Below are 19236 nucleotides of genomic sequence, written 5' to 3'. Positions count from 1 at the left end.
TTTTATTCTAAGCCAATCAAATGTTTTTGATGGTTGTGTAAATTCCAACTAGTGTACAATTTCAAAGCTGCAAAAAATACTTTTGGTGTGGAGGTGACCCTCAAACACATTTCCCAAATATATATATTTTTGTCCCTACTCAGTATAGCTTTGAGGTAGTTTCGGTTCGACTATTAACAAATACTCAGATTTTTTTTTTTTTTTTACATTAAATGCGCTGCATTGTGCAGGTTGAATGCTGTGCCATGAGTGACTGCACATTACTGCTTATCACTTAACAATTTATTCACTTGAATAAAATAATTAAACTGTTACTTTTGTTTTAGGCCTATTTGACTTTATTTCAATCCAAGTCGTATCTCTTTAGAGCTGCTGCCTATGCTGTCTAAGTATTTTAGTAGTTCTTCAAAGTAAAAAGGCATACTTTTACAACTGCTGATTACCAACTATTAATCTTAAAGCATGTATTTTCATGTAAATACCTCGTGAAGCAACTGGTCTCTATCCCTCTCAATTTTCTCTCCATTTCAGACCTGACAAATAGAGATGACTTGAATTAAATAATTGTCATCAAATAAGCGTAAAACAAATGTAAACTGTGTGTACTACCGTTCAAAAGTTTGGGTCACTTAGAAATGTCCTTGTTAGTTTAATGGACAAAAAAAAGATTTCGTAAACATCAAATTGATCAGAAATACAGTGTAGACATTTGATATTGTAAATGACCATTGTAGCTGGAAACGGCAAAAAAAAAAAAAAAAAAAGTATAATAATAATAAAAAACAAAATGTATGGAATATCTACATAGGTGTACAGGGGTCCATATTCAGCAACCATCACTCCTGTGTTCCAATGGTACGTTGTGTTAGCTAATCCACGTTTATCATTTTAAAAGATCATTTGAAAACCCTTTTGCAAGCATGTAAGCACAGCTGAAAACTGTTTTTAAAGAAGCAATACAAAAACTGGCCTTTAGACTAGTTGAGTATCTGGAGCATCAGCATTTGTGGGTTTGATTACAGGCTCAAAATGGCCAGAAACAAAGACCTTCTGAAACTCGTCAGTCTATTGTTCTGAGAAATGAAGGATATTCCATGTGAGAAATTACCAAAACTGAAGATCTCGTACAACGCTGTGTACAGCTCCCTTCACAGAACAGCTTAAACGGACTCTAACCAGAATAGAGATTGGGAGGCCCTGGTATGCAACTAAGCAAGAGGACAATTGCATTAGTGTCTAGTTTGAGAAACAGTCACCTCACAAGTCCTCAACTGACAGCTTCATTAAATAGTACCCGCAAAACACCAGTCTCAACGTCAAGAGAGGCGACTCTGGGATGCTGGCCTTCTAGGCAGAGTTTCTCTGTCCAGTGTCTGTTCTTTTGCCCATCTTAATCTGTTTGTGAATCAGCTTTCAGATAACTTTCAATTACTTATGGTCTTTGCAAGTCCCCCCCCCCCTGTTTTTTTAAATACATTTGATTTGAAATTTGATTGGATATGAGTGCAACTTTCTTGATGAATAGTAATGATCAGTTTTTTTTAATAACTTTAGGTGAGATTCATGTAATTTTACATAACTATTATTTTGTACATTTTTTAACATTTAAAGTGATTTAAATTATTTTTTAAGAGGACTAATTTTGAACACCCAAGGGCTTAAAGGTACATTCTGTGGCCTACCCATTAAGCACGGTCTGGACTTTTCACACATTTAAAATATTTGTATGTCTCATTAAAACAAAAACATTCATAACATCACATTAGAGAGAATGAAATATTAATCTAATTTTCTTACAGAAATTAGGGCAGTATATGATCGAAATGTCTTAACTCTGGGCTCAATAGGGATATTGGGCTCAGTAGGTTGGTAGCACCTTAATTGGAGGACTGGCACGTGGTAATGGCTGGAGTGGATAAGGGGGAATGGTATCAAATGCATGGTTTGCCATTTGCTCCGTTCCAGCCATTATGTGCCTTCCTCCACTCTGCGGCCCCTCCACTAACACCCTATTCCCATTGATAGGGGTACCCTCTTCACCAATTAGCTACTTCTAAGGAGCTTGTTTGTTTTAATTCCTTTTCTGCTCACAGTAAGTAGCTTAGCCTCCACCACACAGACAATCCATTATCTTCATCTCTGGAATTCTGGGCATCCTCCAAGCTTCCATGAGGTTCTGCGTTTGGCTAAAACATTTGCAGTAACCCTTTTCGACTATGTTCTGAAACCCCTCGCATGGCTTTGCTTCTCTGCTTTGAAGCCGGTGTGGGTATCAGTGGAAAGAGTTAAATTGACAGATTTAAACCAGACCAGCTCATAATGGAGGATAATGATAATGCTGTTTTTTTGTGGTCCCAGTATTTTTGCATGCCCTGGCATTTTACAGGCTGGATTTCTGGGCTTGTGGTCAACAATTGAGTCACTGGCTGCTGTTTTGTAGCTATTTCCCTTCTGAATGATTCCAGAGTGTCTTACTATTGATGCCCATCTCTGGCTATGGTCTCTTTACAGCTTTGTTGCTGTTCTGTTTGGGAGCAATTTATAGTGTATGTGGAGAAGAGGCCTACATTTGGTAATGCAGGCTTTTTGCATGTTTACCAAGAGGAAACAATGGCTTTTAAGATGTTTTGATTACAAAACAAACCAATTCCTCCTTTTGGGAGAGGGACTCGTTTTTGGGCATGTAGGTCGACATTTTGTATTTTTCACATTGAAAAAAATCACTCTGGCCTGATGACAGCAGTGATAAATGATGGTTATGTGCCTACAGTAATTTACGTCTTTCTTGTCTGTCTTGTCTCTCTTTCTCGGGGTTCACTCAGTAGAGCCACCAGTGCCAAGTTAGGTTACATGATATGTTACTGGGCTATAATCAGCTGTTTTCTGCTTTTGGTTTTAGCTCATTGTTTTACGTCAATATTAGTTATAGATAGCTATATTACTTTGCTTTCTTCCTTTTAGATGTACTTGGATATGGGCAGATCCACAGTAACAGAATTACTAGGGCTGTGGCGGTCATGAGAAATTGTCAAGCAAATAACTGCCGGTCTCACAGTAATTGAATGACTGTTAATTAGTATAAACACGTTTAGCATCTACTGGTGTCCACGCATAGCCTACAAGCCACTGATGCAGACCTTTTGGAACATCTACTTTTTAAAAACTCGAATAAATCCATTTAATGTAGCCTAAACCATCACAATAAATCCATTATTTATTTTTTAGACAGGTCTAAAGAAACATGAAGAAAATGTAGTCTATTTCAGGAGAACCGACTAGCATACGGGTCAATGACCTGCTGTGAATATTTGTGTCTGACTGAAATATTTTCCAAAATCAACAACCCATTTATACCAATGTTAAGTAACTATGCCCTTAATCTTGAGTCCTGAAAGAGTTGATGGTTGAATGTGAGAGGGAAAAAAACCTGTCCCTTTCGGTGCTCTAAAGTTCAAAAAAGTAATACGGAGCAGATCGACTGTCCGACTAATGCAATATATATAACAAAACATCTCAAATCATAAAACTGCCAAACGACTATTCTGGCATGATTTTAAGGGTCTATTGCACTATACGTCTGTATGGTTAAGACAGTTTAGACAGTTTAATTTTGGAAAAATAGCATCATTTGGTGCGACCTACAGTCACTATTTTTGATCAAATCACATGATTGTACTCATGACAGGATGTAACGTCATTAAGATATGCTTTGGTTAAGAATAAAGGTTAGCAAGTCTCTTGTAAGTCTCTTTACATTTCCACTCCCTTTCAGGTTTTACCCCAAAAATCTGGTCATTCGGTGCGACCGTTAACTAATTCGAATGTAGAAATATCTGAACCTTATTTTATTTCGATACTCATGATGCGTACTTGATGTCAACGTCAAGTGTTCACATGGGTGCATAAGTAGTTGCCTCTAAAATGTGGTTATGTGAGAAGTCATATGGTGCAACCAACATGGTAATTTGGAATCTGTGCCAAACAACCTTGTTGGAGTCAAAGGAACCATGAAATTGCACCAGGTCACCTCCACAGTGGCAAGCGAGTGTCTTGCTTCTGCAGCAGACCAAGCATCTGCAACAGCTGTTTCAGTACTGTGGAAGGTAACTTCAATGAAAAATACCATCAGGAGAAGCCCATCACAGAGGAACAGCAAGATGAAGCTGTGGCCAAGTCAACACTTGCTGAAAGTCTAGGTAGTTTTGTCATTGTCAGCTACGAAGACCGCCCCTTTTGTAGGCCAGGTGCAGAAGGTGATTGGGGAGAAAGTGCAGGTCACTTGTATGCAGCCCATGAAGTGAGGAATATTATTATTATTATTATTTTGTCTGGCCTTCTGTACAAGACATTCCACTGAAGGAGATGTGAAGTCTGATCAGTGAGCCCGAGCCATTCAGCTCAAGAGCGTCTCGGCTGTCTGACACAGACTGGGCTGGTTTCTTGTCACACTAGTGCAACAACATCAAAAGCACTTTTTTTAAGAAGGTAAGTTTGATTTATTGGGAACTTCAATGAGTAACTTTTGCTACAAAGTGATCACTTCTTTGTCTTCTAATGTTTGAATCTCATGAATGGTTTGCACAATTAAACTTAATTCAAAGTTGTAATCTTGCGATGTTCTGCTCAAACTTAATCACATTATGTTTTAATATTAGAATTAGAAACTGTCTATGCAATGTGGAGATTTTAATGTTAAGACAATGCACAAACATTTGACTATTACAATTAATGTAGAATGTTGACTTACTGTATTTCAGTAACTTTACTATTAATTTATTACCATGTTGCCTAACACTGTTAACATCGTTTTAAAAATTCATGAGGGTTTGGGGTCGTTCAGTGAAAAGTAAAAAAACAAGGATACATTCAAATTTTGTGTTAACTTTAATGTTTAATCTTTGAGACCGTGCATATATTCATATTATACTCTTCTTTGCTTGAAATAATGGCCCGAAAACATTTCTAAAAATGTTTACTCACTATTGTAAGTGCATGGGTAAGACTCAAGGGAACATAAGTTTTGGAAATGTAAAAACTTTTCAAGTTTTTTCCCTTTTAAAACTTTGCCATTGACCCATACTGAGTTGTCTGTGTTCGGCCCTGATCTGTCTATGCCATGTAGCTGTGGGCTACACTAGTTCATTTAGCAGGCAAGATATCATTGGAATTCCGTGGCTTTATTAATATAGCTTAATAAAATAGGATATTTTCTCAATTTCAAAGGAAGTGCACATATGTGGCTATTTTGTGGGTGGTTAGCAAAAACTGGTCCTCCTATATGCTTAATTTTGTTATTTATGCAACTTTAGTTGTGATACAAATGTTGGCCTATGTTTAATACATTCTAAGGCTGCATGATGGTACTCTAATGATGTAAGTCGCAAGCTGCACACACGTCATCAGTCTCATTCACAATTTGACAAGCGGTTGATAATATTCTCACTAGGCCGCAAATTTCCTTGCGGCGTCCACCTTGTGTGGTTGTAATGCCCCCTAAAAAATCCATGCCTTTTGTGGCCAAAATAGCCATTGTGCCCTTGGGCTGAATGTAATAGGCTAATTTATAATTCCCTTCTCCCGGCTGCCGTGCTCCGAAGAACCTCTCACATGGCCCTCTGATGTGGCCAAGGCTACAAGTGAATGAAGACTGACATATCGGGCATGCAACTGCGCACGTCCCTCTTATTGAATTCCGAGGCGCATATTGAAGATGTTACAACTGTCCACATCAGCCAACAAGGCCTAACGAACCGCGAAAGCACTAGCCTATGCCAATCTACTATCCCCCATAGTACAAAAGTTGACCTATTCTATTGGTGAACTTGTTCTTCTCTGCAAGAATGAAATATTCCAAGCATAGTTAATTAATACAGCCACTTGCATCAAAAAACATTTAAAAGCAATGCGGCTGATTGTTTAGCCTAAAATGTTGATAAACAGTGGAATCGCAATCTCAGTAGCTGACGTAAGACCTTTTTTAAACAGGTCAACATTCACAAGGCCGCAGGGCCAGACGTATTACCAGGACGTATACTCATAGCCTGTGCTGACCAACTGGCAAGTGTCTTCACTGACATTTTCAACCAGTCCCTGCCCAAGTCTGTAATACCAAAACATTTTAAGCAGAGCACCATAGTCCCTGTGCCCAAGAACGCCATGGTAACCTGCCTAAATGACTCCCGACATGTAGATTTCACGTCTGTAGCCATAAAGTGCTTTGAAAGGCTGGTCATGGCTCACATCAACACCATCATCCCAGAAACCTCACTCACTCCACTTCGTGTACCGCCCAAACAGATGATGCAATCTCTATTGCACTCCACACTGCCCTTTCCCACCTGGACAAAAGGAACACCTATGTGAGAATGCTCTTCATTAACTACAGCTCAGCATTCAACACCATAGTGCCTTCAAAGCTCATCACTACTCGCAGAACCCTGGGACTAAGCACCTCCCTCTGCAACTGGATCCTAAATTCGATGGGCTGCCCCCGGGTGGTAAGGGTAGGCAACAACACATCTGCCATGCTGATCCTCAACACGGGCCCATCGGGTGTGCTTAGTCTTCTCCTGTACTCCCCGTTCACCCATGACTACGTGGCCAAACACGACTCCAACACCATCATTAAGTTTGTCGACGACACAACGGTGGTAGGCCTGATCACCAACAATGAGAGCCTATAGCGAGGTCAGTTACAACCTCTCCCTTAACGTGATCAAGACAAAGGCAATGATTGTGGACTACAGGAAAAGGATGGCCAAAACTACAGAAATAGCCATATTCACGATAACCGAAAAATAGAAGTAATACATCAAAATAAAGCTTAACTTCTTGTTAATCCAGTCAGTGTCAGATTTCAAAAAGGCTTTATGGCGAAAGCAGACCATGCGCATATCTGAGGACAGCACCCCGCATACAAACACATGAACATCATTTTCAACCAGGCAGGTGTCGACACAAGTCAGAAGTAACGATATAATAAATGCCTTACCTTTGAAGATCTTCTGTTGGCGCTCAAATGTCCCAGAAACATCACAAATGGTCCTTTTGGTTCGATAATGTCCTTTATATCCCCAAAATGTCAATTTTATTTGGCGCGTTGAATTCAGAAATACACCGGTTCCAACTCGCCCAACATAACTACAAAGTATCTAAGTTACCTGTAAATTTGATCCAAACATTTCAAACAACATTCCTAAATCCAACCTAAGGTATCCTAAAACGTAAATAATCTATAAAATTTACCGGATAAAAATGACGTGAAGCGCATTCCAGTTCACGCATACCAAACAGTAGAATCCATCTGGAGTGACACAAAGAGCAGCCGTACTTCATTTCTCAAAAGGAAAAACCTCAACCAATTCCTAAAGACTGACATCTAGTGGAAGCCATAGGAACTGCAACCAGGTTCCTTTAAATAGGGCTTTCAATAGAAAACCAATGGGAAATACTATGACCTCAATTTTTTTCCCTGGATGGTTTGTCCTTGGGGTTTTGCCTGCCAAATCTGTTATGTTATACTCAGACATTATTTGAACAGTTTTAGAAACTTTAGAGTTTTCTATCCAAATCATATCCTAGCTTCTGGGCCTGAGTAACAGGCAGTTTACTTTGGGCACGCTTTTCATCTGGACGTGAAAATACTGCCCCCTATCCCTAAAGTTTTAAACAGCTAGGCACAATATGGTTAAGGAATGTTTTTATAAAATAAATCCTAGCTTTTGGCTTTAGGCTGAAGGCCCATGCTATGATCTTACATTAGTGTTAAATAATATTTTCTGGACAGTTTGCCCTGTTTTTGCAGAATTCTCCTTTTAGCAAACCAAATGCAAAGCTGGAGCTCTGAGCTGGATATATTGTAAGTGTTGATATGACACCAGTCAAAAAGTGAATTATCAGTTAGTGTGTGTGTCACAGCCTAAATATCAAAAGCTGTTTAGTGCGATTTCTATTTCTTGCTTGAGATTTTAGGGCCTGCCCCATCAGCGATGAACTGCATTGTTGGTTAATGGCTTTAAGCATTTCACGGTAAGGTCTACTAAACCTGTTGTGTTCGGCGCATGTGACATACAATTTTGATCCGATGACATTTTGTGTCAATAATAGACCGTAGAATTCTCATCGACTTGTTCTATTCAAAATGGTTCTGTCCTCTCACCATTTCATTTGGTGGTGGCGTGGGCACCTGCTCAGTGCGCACACTTATGGCTTTTCTGTGCTTCGCTCTCGGAGGTGTAGGTTCAGGGTGAGGCTCAGAATTATAAGAATACTCACCAGAGATGTCATGATGAATTTCTTTCCCAACATCTGAGTCGTTTTCATTCAGATGTTGTAGCAATGCTAACGAGTGCATCGTTTAGTCACGATTTTCTTGCGATTGTAAATTACACACGCTCTCGCTGTGTACTCCAAATAGGCCAGAGAAGACTTAGAGTACATAACATTTCAATTATTAGAATAGATCAATTATGCATTATTTGCTTCCCTTCGCATCAACTCATCCATTATTCTGCCTACTAAATGTATTGTTTATATTAATTCCGGTATAGATTAGGCAAACTTTCGAAGCAATTATCAAATAGTTGAAGATGCTGTGCCTATCTGGAGGAGAAGCGCATGCCCTGCTGTCGGAAGGTGGGACAATGGGGGAACCATAAAAAAATAACTGCCCTCCTAAAACTGTCTAACACCAGTTCTCTTCGATATTAAGGTTCTTATGACATTGTGTATTATAGACGTATTTAAGAAAGGTAATAGACTGAGGGGGGCATGACTTTAAAAATGGCAGATATGCATTTTATTTCATGAGCAGTCCAAATGACTGCTTTTGTGGTTTTATTGTGGGTTTTATAGTAACATGTAATTTAACTGTAAAAATGTATTCACATAACTTTTTTAATGTGGCATAAACACAACCAGTCATGTTTCCATCTGATGCTAAAACAAATAACCTACTTTTTGAAGTGAACTTTGCACATTAGTCCAAAATGGCATCGGATGTATTGAAACAGCGCTTTTCTTTCATACAATTAGTAGCCCCATGTATCTGATGCGGTCTGGCAAGAGTCATGCCATACTCTTTGTCCAGATTGTCTCAGTATGTGTATCTGATGCTGAGGCGCTGTTTTGCTTGATCGGATGACAGCACGAGCTGTCAGAGCAGCTCACAGATCACTGCACCTGTACATAGCCCATCTGTAAACAGCCCATCTATCTACCTACCTCATCCCCATACTGTATTTGTGTTTATTTATCTTGCTCCTTTGCACCACAGTATCTCTACTTGCACATTCATTCATCTTCTGCACATCTACCATTCTAGTGTTTAATTGCTATATGGTAATTACTTCGCCACCATGGCCTATTTATTGTCTTAACTACCTTATCTTACCTCATTTACACTCACTGTATATATACTTTTTTTTTCTTTTATTCTACTGTATTCATTATGTTTTGTTTATTCCATGTGTAACTCTGTATGTGTCGAATTGCAACGCTTTATCTTGGCCAGGTCGCAGTTGCAAATGAGAACTTGTTCTCAACTAGCCTACCTGGTTAAATAAAGGTGAAATTATATATTTTTTTACATCTGACAATGATGGTTGTTTGTCTGCGCATCTCGGTCAAATCCATTTTTTATATTTAAATATTTTAATTGGACGGGGTAAGGATGTATGGTAGGGCAAGCCAGGATCAATGTTCACTTTTTTTTCTCGGCACTGAGCAAATTTCAGGTCTACTGAGAACCAACTTGAAAGTTATGAAAATTCTGTGCAACTTCCAGTGTGCATTTACTGTGAACACTGAGGCTGTATCTGGTTTAAGAGGCCAAGTAGGCTACTGTGGCTATTTGATCGTAATGTAGGCCTACTAGATTGGCTGCCATCAAAAACAATGGAGAAAATGCTACCCTCTGCCATTAGGCATGTGCCATGCTCTGTTGTACACACTTTACTGCAGGGTGCCATTCAAGTTCAAATAGGCAAAACTATGGTCTGTCACATGTCGTCTTCACTGTAGACAATGGCTGTCAACCATCCGTTGATTTACGATTCTATTGTAATATCGCACAACCCTAGTGTCAGTAAAAGCGGAGAGAGATGACAACTGGATAGGTAGTGAGAAGGAGGGGTTGTCCAGACTTTTAGTCTTGCTTTGACCACCAGATAGTGGAAAGAGAAACAGTTATAAGCTCAACATAACCGTATGCTAGTGGAAGGGAATGGAGGACAGGACAGTAACAGGTGACCCAACTGTGGTTTGTGACTACTGAGTTCCCATTCTTGACAATTCAATTGCGCTAATTCTGTTACCAATTTCCTAACAGAATTATGAGTTTTAGTCACTTAATAATTCATAAATTGTATCAGTAAAAGCACTAGCTAATTGGTAGGTCTACCTTTTTTTAAATTGTTAGTGAACTTTATCTTCCCTCATGAGGGAGAGCAGTAAGAAAATAAGAGCGTTGATAGCTAGCGTTGATAGCTAGCGTTGATAGCTAGCGTTGATAGCTAGCGTTGATAGCGAGCGTTGATAGCGTAGCGTCGATAGCGTAGCAGAAAAGCATTCAAATAAAATTTACCTTTGAAGAACTTCCGATGTTTTCAATGAGGAGGCTCTGTTAGATAGCAAATGTTCAGTTTTTCCTGAAAGATTCTTTGTGTAGGAGAAATCGCTCTGTTTTGTACATCACGTTTGGCTACCAAAAAAAAAAGAGAATTCAGTCACCAAAACGCCAAACCTTTTTCCAAATTAACTCCATAATATCGACTGAGACGTGGCAGACGTTTAGAATCAATCCTCAAGGTGTTTTTCACATCTCTTCATTGATATATCGTTCGTGGAAGTCTGCTTTCTCCTCTGAATCACATGGAAAAATACTTGCAGCTGAAGTTTACACACCAATTTCGACGCAGGACACCGGGCGGACACCTGGTAAATGTGGTCTCTTATGGTCAATCTTTCAATGATATGCCTACAAATACGTCACAATGCTGCAGACACCTTGGGGAAACGGCAGAAATTGTAGGCTTGTTCAGGGCGCATTCACAGCCATATAAGGAGACATTGGAAAACGGCGCTTCAAAAATTTTGCACATTTCCTGTTTGAAGTTTCATCTTGGTTTTGCCTGTAGCATCAGTTCTGTGGCACTCACAGATAATATCTTTGCAGTTTTGGAAACGTCAGTGTTTTCTTTCCAAAGCTGTCAATTATATGCATAGTCGAGCATCTTTTCGTGACAAAATATCTTGTTTAAAACGGGAACGTTTTTTATCCAAAAATTAAATACTGCCCCTAGAGTTCCAAGAGGTTAATTTGACATGCTCCTATGTACTTCACATGTTGATGCTCATAGGTCCTTTTACAACAAATGCCCACATGATAAAACTGGGGTCTCAAGTTGACCTTGAGCCAAAAGCTATTGGCATCACCTTAACAAAGCATGCCAGTCTCATCTGGTCAAAGAGCGGAGGAACCGTGGCATTTACTAGTATAGCACAGCTCCATGCCAGTCTCTCCACAGTCTGCCACTGTCAGCTTGTAGGAGGCTGTGAAAGGGACTCTCTTCAATTAGATTTACAGCTCCATTAACTAAAAGCTTTTCAAAAAATGTCTGCCTGTTAACTTCCTATCAATTAGCATAGTCTGAACCATTCCTGTACATTTTGTTAGGCGACATTGCATTTTTATGTTGCTTGTGTTACTCATCCATATTACTTTTTGAGTTTCTTTGGCTGTCTTGTGGTCGACCATAAAATGTTGCCAAATGCTTGATGGTTAGTGTCACTTCCCTCAGGAAATCACTGATGTCTGAGTTTCCAGCCTGAACAGCTTCTCCACTGTTTCTGCTTATTGAATTTTTAGGGTTCATAATGTAGTACTACTGGAGCTCTGCCAATGTGGAAATGTAATCATCCATGAATGGGAAGACTGTGTTTAACAGAGTGGGTGTCTGCGTGCATTTCTTATAAAAAAACATCTTTGTCGACCAAAAGTTGTCTTGTTATTTCGACCAATCGATTGGTACAAATACCTCGAGGGCGCCGGAGATATAGATAACCAGAAGAGAACCTGACCCCAGCTATTCTCCTGCTGGCTTTCTCAGATTCTTCCATTACTCTCCTGAAGTTGCTGGTAATAGGCTACCTTTCTCATGTGGAATGCCAATTTATCTTACTATTTCTCCCAATCTGCGTGCCAGTTATGGTTTTCATATGCAAATTTCAGACAGTCAAGCACTTAACTTCCTGTAAGAGGTAGGCCTATTTTATGTTTCCATTGGATAAGAGAATGACATAGTCCCCGTCCCCAGTGAAGGTTGCGCACCTGTGCAGAGCGGTTGTCAAGGTAGTGAGTTTGTGTTTATACAGGATGTACCGCCTCCATCCACCTACCATCAACAAATCATGTCAATGCAGAGCTATGCAGAGCCCTCCGCATTGTTAAACTTTGGGAATAGCATGGTGACGCAGTATGTAGCTTGTTTTGGGTCACACCCCCTCTGACCACATGCATAAATTGGTTTTAGGTCTATGCCGCCGCAATGGATTAGTTCACTGAGATGGGCGCATGTGTGTTAGTCGAGCAGTAACCTATACAATCTCAGATGACCAACCGCTTAATAAATCCTCTTAGAGCTACCCCCCTACTTTTTTCCAATTTCCGCCTGAAGACATACCCAAATCCAACTGCCTGGAGCTCAGGCACAGAACCAAGGATATGCATATTCTTGGTACCATTTGAAAGAAACACAAGCTTCAGAATGTTAAATGTGAATTGAATGTGGGAGAATATAACACAATAGATCTTTAGATACAACAAGAAAAAAGTTCTCATTGTATTATCATCTTTTAAAATGAACAAGATAAAACAAACATTCAGATGGGGACAATTTCAGTGAAAAACATGAGGGCAACGGTACTTGTGCAAAGTTTCAGAATGATAACTTCCAAAATGAGTGTGCTACATGAAATTTATCATGAAGTCACCCAGGTGTCCCACACAAGTAGCCCAAATGTACCCAAGTGGCCAAATTGGTGAAGTTATACATTGTGAATGGAATAACTATATACAAAATACCAAAATGGTATTCTAACACACACACCCCCAAAAATGGAGAATAAACATGAAAAAATATATATACACATTTACAAAATAACACTTTCAATATTTGGAAGACCCTCAGTCCTCTACACAATATTATGCTGCTGATGCCAGGTGCCATAGCACATCCATGCCTGCAGAAATGCATTTGGGCAGATGAACACCACTTGTGGTAGGAGCTGGATGAACCAGCTTCAGTGGGGGATGGACACCTTGGCACTGGGGGCTTCCATTCGGAGTCAGTGTCACTGAAAGAAAATGTTCAGTTAGAATAGTTTCACATACGAGCCCTGTATCAACAGGGTAATAAACAGATATATATATATATATATATATATATATTATAGACCTGCTAGATCTGTCTCGTTTATATTATGACAGACCAGCTGTATCTGTCTCCATTTCACTTTGGCCATTGTGGGCCTGCCCTCCCCTCAACAGCCTCAAATAGGATATTTCATTTCACAAATAATATTTTATATTATTTATTTCAAACAATGGCATTAGCATGAGAACTTAACAGTCCAAAACGATGTCTCCTCCGTTCAAAAAATATTCCTCCATTTGGGAATCGCTAAATGAATCATCCTCGATCAATTTCTTATTGTGTGTACATCTGTATATCAAGATTTAGATTTTCTTGACTTAGTCGTCATACTGATTGATATATAAACGGCTGAATATGCGCTTTACCAAAACAATGCTGTGCGCAACATGCGTTGCTCCTTCCGGTATGAATCATCAATGGCGAATGAACCTCTTTACCCACAGAGTTTACTACATGGGTTGGTCTTTCAACACACAAACATTACATATTGCTGTTTACCTCAGCTCATTGGCTAACTACCCAGCTAGATTTCAAGACGATGAGTGGTCATTGGGTTAAAATAGTCAATCAATGAAACAGCGGGCAAATCATTGGTGCACAATGATGTCATTACTTGTCTTCAAATCGGTTTCTTTCAGTCAATATGTCCCGTGTAATGACCCATCAGGTTTGGTTGTGTTACAAACAAAACAGTTGATTGCAATGAAACCAAACATGACTGGAAAAGTCAAGTCAAATGGAATGAGACGGAATTCACGACACAAGCGGTTCACAAAATGTTTCGTGTTAGGCTAACAGAGGAAGATCGTCAAAGGTAAACAATTTATTTTATTGCAGTTTGATTTGGTTACGCCTGTGCTGGTTGAAATAGTTGTTTATGGGGCTCTATCCTCAGTAAATTGCATCGTATTCTTTCGCAGTAAATCCTTTTTAAAACATCTGACAACGCAGTTGGGTTAGCAAGATTCTAGGCTTTCGAAACATGTGAGAGACTTGTATTTTCATGACTATTTATGTAGCGATCACCGTATGTTCTCGAATTTCATCCCGCTACCGGGTTCCGTGCGCAGAGAGGTTAATGACCAAACAATCGGCCTGTTGACTAATTGGGTCAGCCCTAATTTGGAGGCAGATGCTGAGGTGACAAGATCATTTGACCTTTACTGCTAACAGTAAAGTTTCTGTGGTGGTGCTATTTTCAGAGTAGGCCTTTCATGTGACAGCTACTGTAGTGATTTTGAAACATGAGTCATTATTATTATTATTATCATCCCATTAACTTCTCACATTTAGGCCATGCATGGGTGTCTGATCTGTGTCCAATGAACCCAAAGCCAACAGATATTCTCACTAGTGGAAAATCAGGACATTCCATTTGGGAAATCAAATGTTGGACATCTTTATGGTCAGGGAGATTTGAGACTGGGTTCTAGATGCAGAAAACCAGAACATTAGTGTGTCAGATGGACAGTGGCACAAAACTAAAACTTGAATGTCAGTCAAAAGTGTGGTTGTACTGGCCCCTACCCCTTGGTATAGCCTATATTTAGTCAGCATCTAATGACATAACCTTAAAATAAATAGATGTTTACTTGAACAAAGAACCTTAAATGCATTGCATTTTCATCTATTATCAACATTTTAAAGGAACTAATAAATACACTTTTACTCAAAGGTGTATTTTTCTAATTATCTTTCTCAAACTTTTGAATATTGTCCCATACAATAATCTTAGCTCTGAATTTAGTTATTCTACTGATATTACTCAACCATTAAGTGGAAGGAAGGATTTAGAATTCCCTTGATGGTAGTGTAAATTGCTTGATTCAAATAGTTGAAAGATCTTTCAAATCCACTTATTTAAAAAATAAATAATCATTCAGAACCAGTTTTCAATTGCCTGCCTATATGCTGTGATGCAAGTCACCTGTCCACTCCAACTGCTTAGTCCAAGACACACAGACGTTTGGAGTTTATACACACTCAAAATGCTCAAATCCAAGCTTTCCCTGTTGGCTGTGAGTCTTTCGTTTAAAACCAACATATTTGTTGGCATTATGCCAGTGTTTCAAAATGCTATTGTGGCAAACTGTTTAGGCCTTTTGCGAGGCTGCATTGGGAAACTTCCACAATCTGGAATAGCTCAATGTCTTTCATTTAGCCTAAATTAAACTATTTTCTTAATTGAAGACTTTATCCCACATAGGGTCGTTTGGCACTTTTAGCGTAGATGTGGTTAACCGTTTGTACCACAGCTCTTGTTGCTTTGTCAGCTTGTTTTTCACCATATGAGCTTCAATGTAAAACTGTCTCTAAAAACAATTGTCTTCCTGTGCTCCCCAGGTGCTGGGTGGTGAGAGAAAAGAAGGCAGTGTGGACGGCATGCTGAGGCGACTACACCTGCCCCAGAATGAGTGTCAATGATGGCGAAGGCGGAGCAGCTAGCAAAGATGGGCGGGCCTACAGCCTGCAGGTTTACCCACGGCTCTCAGCGGACTGCCCACCTTGCTGTTCCCTCAAGGTGCCCAAGGATGCCACGGCTGCCTCTGTCATCCAGGACGCAGCCTCGGCCCTGGGTGTGGACCCGCAACGCCTCTACGTGTTGGCTGAGGTGAAGGAGTGCGGCGGGGAGGAGTGGGTGCTGGAGTCGGGGGACCTCCCCGTCCAGAGGGTCCTGCTGTGGCCTCGCAAAGCCCAGGAGCAGCACCCCCAGAGCGAGGGCTTCTACTTCGTTCTCCAGGAGAGGAACCGCGACGGCACCATCCACTACGTCCACCTTCCCGTCCTCTGCAAGGAGCAGGAAGCACAGAGGTTGGCGGCCAGAGGCTTCCTCCCCCCGCGCCAGGAGGACTTTGATGACCTGTGCAACCTCCCAGTGCTCAATGAGAGCAGCATCCTGGATAACCTGCGCAACCGCTTCCACAAGAAAAAGATCTACACCTATGCCGGGTCTATTCTCATTGCCATCAACCCCTTCAAGTTCCTACCCATCTACAACCCCAAGTACGTCAAGATGTACGAGAACCATCAGCTGGGGAAACTGGAGCCGCACATCTTTGCCATCGCGGACGTGGCCTACTACGCCATGCTAAGAAAGAGGGTAAACCAGTGCATCGTTATTTCTGGGGAGAGTGGCTCAGGAAAGACGCAGAGCACCAACTTTCTCATCCACTGTCTGACTGCCCTCAGCCAGAAGGGCTATGCCAGTGGAGTGGAGAGGACCATCTTGGGTGCTGGGCCTGTGCTGGAGGTAAGACTTTTTGTACGCATGTGCAATAGGGCTGGGAATTGCCAGGGTACGATGATATCGTGATACTTAGTTGCCACATTTGTACTGCAATTATTAGCATTTGAAATGTATTGCGGGTCGCTAGATTTAAAAAAAAAAATGATGGTCCAAAAATGTTGCTCGCTATAGGCAATGTCTGCTGCAGAGCAACAAGATAGCATTAGAACATTTTTGTTTTGATACGTCATGGAAATAAAAGGGCTGAAAACATGTTGGCTCGCTATTTAAAAAGATGGCTAAGAGTTTTGGTGCATGTACTAGCGCTAGCACTACCTAGCAAGTTAAAAAAAATATTGTGATATATCGTCCCCCCCAAAATATTGTGATCTGTAACGGTATCTTGAAAACAACATTTTTTTTTATCTGATCACTAATGTGCATTGGAAGTTGGAGCTCATACCTAATATCATACCTCGTCTAGCAGGATGTCTGAGTGGTTGCAATTGGGTTAAGGAGGTGTGTTTGACTCACTTTGTCTGTCAATTGGTGTATGTGAACACTCATTCCCCATTATTTGTCCAGTCTCAGTCAAGGTTAGCAGGGAATTAAACCCATTGTGAAACGTTTTTAGCTGATATCTCATTCCCAAGACAGAGGATTCCTCTTCACAGGTGACTATTCTTGGCATGATGCATGGAAGATGCATGAGCCTGCACTCTGTCCACATGCATAATATTGAAGTACACGAAGCATGACGAGCATCAAACCTAGTTCTTCCAGAGAAGAGGACTTTTGAGATGCTTCCCTTGTCAAATGTGTTTTCCTTGAGCCAGAAGTTGGAGATCTGGTAGTTGTCCGTCATGTGACCTGAAAGAGGATCTGAGGATGATGTAGATGTGTGCAAAAGGAAGAAATGAAAGAAGATGTGGAGATATTGTCCCAAGCATCAGTTTAACCCTTTAGAAAATGTTTGTAAATATTCTCAAACAACTCCAAATTTTCTGGGTCCTGAAGAAAGATTTACTTAAATGATATGCTGTTTACTCATTCAACTTTGGCTTTCTGGCAGATGACAAGCTGCTATATCTGAATGTTTTTGCTCAATGATCCTGCTTTGTGATATACCCCCTCTATTCCATTTCCATATTGGGGTGGCAGGGTAGCCTAATGGTTAGAGTGTTGGACTCGTAACCGATCTGTCGTTCTGCCCCTGAACAGGCAGTTAACCCACTGTTCCTAGGCCGTCATTGAAAATAAGAATTTGTTCTTAACTGACTTGCCTAGTTAAATAAAGGTAAAACGTTTTTAATTTTTTATATATAAATGTTATGTGAGAATAGTGACGACCAGGAGTCATCGTCAGTTGTGTTGAACAGCTGTGCAAACTAAAGGAAAGCTCATGGAAATACTTTCTAGACACAAGCTTTAGAATATCTCTGATTAACTCTAGGGCTCCCATGTGGTTCATTATAATGGTCCAGCTTGTGGTCTAGAACGAAATGAAATTGTACATTCTAATTGGATCACACACGTTATTGCAGAACATTGGTTACCATTCATTACTTATAATTGAAAAATTTGAATCAAAGGGAACAACTAGCCGCATAGAGCAAATTGTGTGTGCCTGTGCATCATCAGTGTTTTGGATCAGGTGACTGAGTAGTAAACAACACAGGTCTCATCATGACCCTTTTACAAATAGGATTGTAGTTATGATCTTAACACTGCGGGATGTAACCTACTTGACCTGTGGCCTGACAGGCTGACTACACCGCTCGTGTTGTGTACGCGAGCGTTGCAAAATGCATTTAAATCTATTATTCAATCATTGCACCCACACTGCTCGCGCGTGCCAATGATTGTCTACGTTTCCAAGGGTTAAAATGGAAGTCGGTTCTATTTGTGACGAATATCGCGCTGCAAGTCCTGCCTCTCCCATCTCCTCATTGGTTTATAGAAGCAGTTACCTACTTGCCATCTCCTCATTGGTTATACCCATGTGGGTGATTGAAAGATGAACTGTGTTGTCGGTCGTCGTGGTAATACTAGGAACGTTTAGATGCCAATCACCATATAAGTTCAATAAAGAAGCCTGGAAGGAGGAGAGATGACTGTTTTATGTGTGGATTAATTGTCGGAGTAGAAGACCTTGTGCATTTCAGGTAAAATAACGACTCAATGTTTTATATCCCAGGAAAAATTAGATAGCAACAGCAAGCTTGCTAAATAGGACAAATTAGCTAGCAAGGGCAAGCTAGCTATCTTAATTGGCGTACATGTTTAATACTTTTCGACCTGTCCCCAAATTAATGTAATTGGTTCAGTTTGTTTTTGTATTTTAACCTGCGTGTCGTGATCGAGCTTGGTGTGGGGGGGACAAAATAAATGTATGCACAATGGTGCACGAGCGCAGCCGGTTTGGGTTCCATGTGAGTAATGTGTTAGTGAACTCTGCGCCCTTGGTCATGTGATGTTATGAAGCACTTCCTGTTAGAGATCGTAATCGGACTGCGTCAGCCTGTGATCACAGGAGGACAGGCATGCTCTTCTCTGGGCCCCAGGCATCATGTCACA

At 40.4% G+C, this 19236-nt stretch overlaps 1 protein-coding gene across 8 annotated transcripts in view; it reads left to right on the top strand.

Moving 5' to 3' along the window:
- si:zfos-588f8.1 overlaps window positions 1-19236 on the top strand; it is a 95936-nt gene that overhangs the window by 21886 nt on the left and 54814 nt on the right. For all 8 annotated transcript variants that reach the window (XM_064934942.1, XM_064934945.1, XM_064934941.1 and 5 more), the window contains exon 2: window positions 15777-16683. In XM_064934942.1, the coding sequence (XP_064791014.1) occupies window positions 15844-16683 (840 nt within the window). In that variant the 5' untranslated portion in view covers window positions 15777-15843. The remainder of the gene's footprint in view (window positions 1-15776; window positions 16684-19236) is intronic.

This window comes from Oncorhynchus masou, chromosome 24 (assembly GCF_036934945.1).
Source record: "Oncorhynchus masou masou isolate Uvic2021 chromosome 24, UVic_Omas_1.1, whole genome shotgun sequence".
In the NCBI taxonomy this organism is placed as follows: domain Eukaryota; kingdom Metazoa; phylum Chordata; class Actinopteri; order Salmoniformes; family Salmonidae; genus Oncorhynchus; species Oncorhynchus masou.
Note: the sequence above shows the minus strand (reverse complement) of the source record. Positions and strands in the feature narration are given on the sequence as shown.